This window comes from Saccostrea echinata, unplaced genomic scaffold (genome assembly GCF_033153115.1).
Source record: "Saccostrea echinata isolate AGI-Se365-2 ecotype Australia unplaced genomic scaffold, CSIRO_AGI_Sech_v1 ptg000016l, whole genome shotgun sequence".
Lineage (NCBI taxonomy): Eukaryota > Metazoa > Mollusca > Bivalvia > Ostreida > Ostreidae > Saccostrea > Saccostrea echinata.
This window is the reverse complement of record NW_026889765.1, coordinates 12,201,758-12,207,757: the sequence shown is the minus strand read 5'-3', so window position 1 is coordinate 12,207,757 and position 6,000 is coordinate 12,201,758. Positions and strand designations below refer to the sequence as shown.

Here is a 6,000-nt window from a genome sequence, read left to right as displayed (position 1 = left end):
CATTGGGGAAACAAGGAATGTCTAACCAAATAATACTTTTAAAAACTTTTACAAGACAATGTATAGGAAATGAAGCAGTAAAGGTAAGACCCAGGCAAAAAAAGTCAAACATTGGATTTTATCATCTGCTTTGTACACTTTCACTAAAGATTTAAATAACCTCAACTTATTCAGCACAAGAGAACAATGTATAATTGTCAATAGTTAAATTGTTCTGAGGATTTACTGAGACTGTGATTTAAATTTTTCTTGGATGTTAATTTTTCACATTTGTTTTAGTTTCAGATTCCATTCACTTCTTAGGCAATGTTCTGTAGTGAATCAAGATTTCTTGTTCGACTCACCAAATTTAATGCAAGGTATTTTACTGAGAAGACTATACAGGCTGTATCGGAGTTTATAGAAATACGACACGAAGATACCCTTTTTAGAAAATCCACGCAATCAAAAACAAATAAACTTTTCTCCACTCGTGAATTGACCGACATCTCTCAGGCTGTTCAGTTTATGATGAATAAGATAATACTTGACTCCTCAGAAACTGATCATCGATTTAAAGTAAAAGAACTGCAGCTTATTGGAAGCATGTATGAGGAGACCAAAATTAGGAAGCAAGACGAATTCGACTTTTTCGCCGTATTTGCTTACAATATTTTACAAGATAAACATATCCACTTAGAATCAGGATGTCGTCCAGGTTTTACTAAGATTCGCATAAACGGTAGCTCTCACGAATTATCTGACTTCTGCCAAGGACTGTACCTGTCCCCTCATGTCTGTATGAAAAAATTTGAAAGCCTTCTTCCTTCACAATTGGGAGATCTTGAACCGGTAAAAACAACATCCGGGACACTGCGTGGATGGAAGAGGAGGAAGAGGACATTTGATTTGATTTGGGAGAATCGAGACTGTAGTATGATTATAGCTGTGGATGTCATGCCAGCTTTCCTTGTTCACTACAAAAATTTACCAAAAACTTTACGCGAAGACTGTACCGACAGCAGAATGGACCAGTTAGGTGCTGACCACTCTAGTTTTTTGATCCCGAGGTCTTGTGAACATCATAACGAAGGCAAATGTTGGCACAACTCCTTCGCCCATGCCGAAAGCACGTTGATTAGAAACATGGACATTGAAAAAAAGAAATGTCATCGTGTGTTGAAACTATTGTTCGTCAGCAGTGATAGATTTGGTAATCCCAATTTTTTGTCATCCTATTCGATCAAATCGACCATCATGTACAAATCAAAGAGGGTCTATGAGAATGAATTTCAATTCTTGCTTTACGTTTTTATCCACTTTGCAAAGTGTTTTGATCAAACATGTATGCCTACTTATTTTTTGACAAAGACCAATATTTGGAAAAACATAATTGAACATAGAACGCACAACATTTGGGGATCGAATTTTCTCTATGATTTTCGTTTGAGCCGGCAGATTTTGCGGCACGTGAGTCAGTCTGATTTAGAAGAACGATTAGCTGCCTGGAATGTAGCTATTGTGTTTGAATTTTGGCGTCGGATGATGATTCTCCTAGTTGTGTTGTTCTCCATGGCACAGTCTTCTATGACAATTGACTTCTTTCTCAGTGTAATTTACCACTCGCAAACGAAGCAGGACCAGTTTTATTTGGACTCTCTTAGAAACAAAAAAGTTAACTGGCTTTTGTCGGCCTCCCAGTATGACGTGCTTACAATACGGGCGAACCACAGAAAGATGATACGTACACTGGACATCCCTGTGTTTACAGAATTGACTAACGAGTTACAAAAATATAGAATACTAGACGTAAAAGCTCTGAATAGCTTAGTAACTGAAAATAGATACGACTTCAAGATAGCACACACTCCCTCCGTTAGTCTTGATGTACACAGGTACGGTAACATATATTTGCCTTACAGATCTTCATGCAGAACAGAGGCCATATATCGCCATAAATAAGTAACGGAGTAATAACCATGTGGAAACACGAATCCAACTGTGTATATATATAATAGAATTGTCCTAATGGAACCGACCCCCAAGAGGCATACTTTAAAAAAGAACTCAATACTCTAATAAAAATATATACTGCAAACTCCTGAGGCCTTAATCGCATTAAAATATTAAAGGTTGAATTTTGTAACAGGTTGTTAAGTCGTTGTGTCGAATTCAAAAGTCCAAGTGTGAAAATGGGTCCGTTTTACAAAACAACTTACGATTAAGACCAAAAAACTTTAGGTAATTGTACAATTTTGCAAAATTAATTATTCTGTTTAAAATTGCTATCTTAAACAAATCCTACTACATTCCTTTTAAAAAGATTAAAACCATTGTCAATATAATGTTAATGAGAAAGTTATATGCAGAATCTAATTTTGGTCTTTTGTAAAACGAACCCCCCTTCTATGCATTAATAAATGTTTTTTAGACATTAAGAAATAATATATTGTATAAAGTTGTATGTTTTGAGCTTGAAGAAAGCACTGTAGATATATAAATATTTTTTCACTGTATTTTAGATTTAGGGTCAGGATTACTCATACTGCATGACAACAGAATCAGATTTCTTCAGTGTGCAGTGTAGAGGGGCTCTGTAATAACCTCTACTTAATGATAGAAATAAAAATCATTTGACTTTAAAACTATGTGACTTTGTTTTTTATAAAAGAAGATGAAGGGGGGGGGGCAAACAGTGGCTTATCTCTTGAACACAAGCAATCATTGTATGAAGTACATGATCAATATAACGGTTTACATTTCCGAGGCCTCCTGAAATCTGTGTCTTGTTCAATTAAGGGGGGACCGATCCTCTTACAAAAAGATAACTTTCCAAATAAAAAATCATTATGCTACTCAAGGTTAATTTAATTGAGACCTTTGAGAAATTAACTCGATCACAACTGAAACATGATGAAAACATAACTTTTATTCATTTTGCGTATACATTTCAACTTGTTTTTGTCCCCTTCCAGTGAAACCGGAAGGGACTAAAGGTTTCCTCTGTGTCTGTCCGTCCGTCTATCTGTCTGTCTGTCTGTCCCTCTTGGTTTTCCGCTCTTTTTTCCTAAATGCTCGCAAATATTGAGCTGATTTTTGGTATGTGAATGTATATTGTTGAGTTACAGATCAAGTCTGCATTTCGTTCCGCTTCACTGATTTTTGACGGAATTACGACATTTTCAGTTTTTAAGGGTTTTCCGCAATTTTTTTTCTAAATGCTTGCAGATATTGAGCTGATTTTTGGTATGTGACTTCACCTTGATTAGTTCTAGATCACGTTTGCATTTCGTTCCGCTTCAATGATTTTTGACGGAATAATGGCATTTTCAATTTTAACGGGAACCAGATTACACTTGCCGGTAGGGGGCTAGTATTTGCTAATGCAATATTCTCAGAATGCTTATAAAATTTGACAAAAACATTTCAAATCCATTTTTAAACCCTTATCAATTGACTAAGTCCTATCTTTTTATGGACTATTTTAAAAATGCTTTAATGTGTCAAATACCATATATATGATAATTTTATTATTAGTATTACATATTTTCCATTGAAAAAATATTTATACGAAAGACAACTCTTGCTAATAGACGTTTTCTTTCTTTCTTTCTTTTTTTTTTTTGCAAGCACGTTGTGATATTCTGACTAAGGAAGCAGCGCTTTAATATGTTATCTAATATGAATTTAATAGATATGGCAATAGTATTTTCATATACTAACATCTCATATTTTTAATTTTACGTTTTGATAATAAATTATTACTCTTCCTATTCTTTTTTGTTGGTGTGTTACAATTTCTTCATATCATACAGAAGCGTATTGCTGCCAATTGAAAAAGAAATATTCTAAGTCGTATGTACGAGATACTAAGTCGTACGTACGAGATAATAATAAGTCGACGTACGAGATACTAAGTTGTACGTATATGTACGAGATACTATGTCGTACGTACGAGATACTAAGTCGTACTTATGAGATTTTAAATCGCACGTATGAGAATATCTGTCGTACGTACGAGATACCGAGTCGTACGTACAAGATACTAAGTCGGACTTACGAGAACAATGAGTCGTATGTACGAGATAATATGTTGTACGTATGAGATAATATGTAGTTATCAAGATTTGTTTATAATTTTATGAAGCATCAAGTATGGACGGCGTACAAACAGTTGTCGTCCTTGTGAAGTATATTCTTAGGATTTTACCGCAACGAAATGACTTTCCGGGAAAATCCCGTTTGAAATCAATGTTTCATAGTCAACTTATTTTTTTACAATATATATTTCGATATATTTCAGATCTGAATTTAGAACCTAAATTTCATATAAGCAATTCTATGATTAACCTTCAAAAGTTTATTAAAAGAGGATATTCATGGGAAAAAAATTAAATCTATTTTTGCATAAATGTTGATTTAGAAGTCCGATCCAAAGCAGGCCTTCCCCCACCCCCACCAACTCCCTCCCCAAAACCCCCTGATATTTTAATAGGTTTTGATCTAAGGAATATACATGGGTACCGATGGGGTTGAAATGTACAAAAAAAAAAAAAAAAAAAAAAAAAAAAACGAAAATGCAAAAACATATTTCTGTAATCGTGGTTTATATTTATGTCTAATGTCGTTTTAATTAGAAAAGCTCCGGGTGGTTTGAGACTGACATTCAACATTTTCAAAGTGGCCTGGTTCGAATCACCTGGTGGTACACATTTACTTTTATAAAAACAGGTTTGTGTATTTCACTTTAATTTTCTTTCCTAAATGTTTTTTTTTTCCTTTTGAGATAAATGACATTTATGAGAATGCAGATCATAAATATTATTCTCTAAAAATAAAAACAATCAATTGGAACTATTCCACAGTGTAAGCATGCTTTGTTTGAGGACAAGAATTATTCTGTCTTTCTTACTCGATACAGAAGCCACATACACACCCACGCACCCCCCACCCCCACCCAAAAAATGCGTGAATGACTTGTAGTTGATCCTATACATCTAAAATCGGAAAAGTTTCCTAACAAATCAACCAATATGAAATCTCAGAACTAATTGATGAAAAGAGAGACAGAATATCGTCAAGATTTGAGTATACATGTAAATCTATTAAAACGAAGATAACTTTTTTCTCTGGACTTATAATAGGACTTAGAATCTCGTACGTACGACTTGGTATCTCGTACGTACGACATAATATCTCGAACGTACGACTTAGTATCTCGTACATACCAAATATTATGTTGTACGTACGACTTAGTATCTCGTACGTAGGACATAATCTCACGTACGTACAACATATCATCTCGTACGTACGACTTAGAAAAAAAAACATTTTCAATTGGCAGCAATACGCTTCCCTAATATCATGGTCTGACAAAAAAAAAAAGAAAGAAAAGAAAAATTATGAAAAAATAAGCAGCGCTTCAAACCTCATACTGTTTTTCATTTGAATCTATTGTTATAGTCCTTAATTGTTAGGATCATTATATAATATATTTAATGATCAACCCACAAGCTAATTAAGATCTTCTAATTTTGTAACAAATTTCGGTAAGAAAGCAAATTTTCACTTCAAACCCAGCCTTGACGAGGTGATCATGGGACATGGTAGTTACACATCCTCTACTTAAAATCATTCTTAATGCTCATTATAATCTACAGAAACTGTTTCTCCGCCTTAAAGTGATAAACAAGGCAAGAATTTATCACTTCTGAAATATCTGTAATCGAACACATTACTGAGATAGAGTCAGTGCATTCCCGCCGGTCACAAGCAAGCTTTGTCCAAGTTCTAATAATGTGTTTTATTTTAAGATTGTGTCTAAGACACAAATTATTTTTGTAATCTTTGACAAAATGATTTTACCACAGGTAAAGGCAAACTCATGGCCATAAGCTTTTTTGGAGTTAGTATGAGCTTTTAAAGTTTTTTTCTTTCAGTTCAAAGAAAAAACATGATTTTCTTACCCCCCAAAAAAAAATGCTTACGCACCATCATAGAACATTTTCCCCCCAAAACTGG

At 34.2% G+C, this 6,000-nt stretch overlaps 1 protein-coding gene across 1 annotated transcript; it reads left to right on the top strand.

Moving 5' to 3' along the window:
• The first annotated feature begins 283 nt into the window (after window positions 1-283).
• LOC133188931 (uncharacterized) lies at window positions 284-2,188 on the top strand. Its single transcript, XM_061324402.1, has one exon. It carries the CDS (start codon window positions 307-309, stop codon window positions 1,939-1,941), a length of 1,635 nt encoding a protein of 544 aa, XP_061180386.1. The 5' UTR covers window positions 284-306; the 3' UTR covers window positions 1,942-2,188.
• Window positions 2,189-6,000: the final 3,812 nt, after the last annotated feature.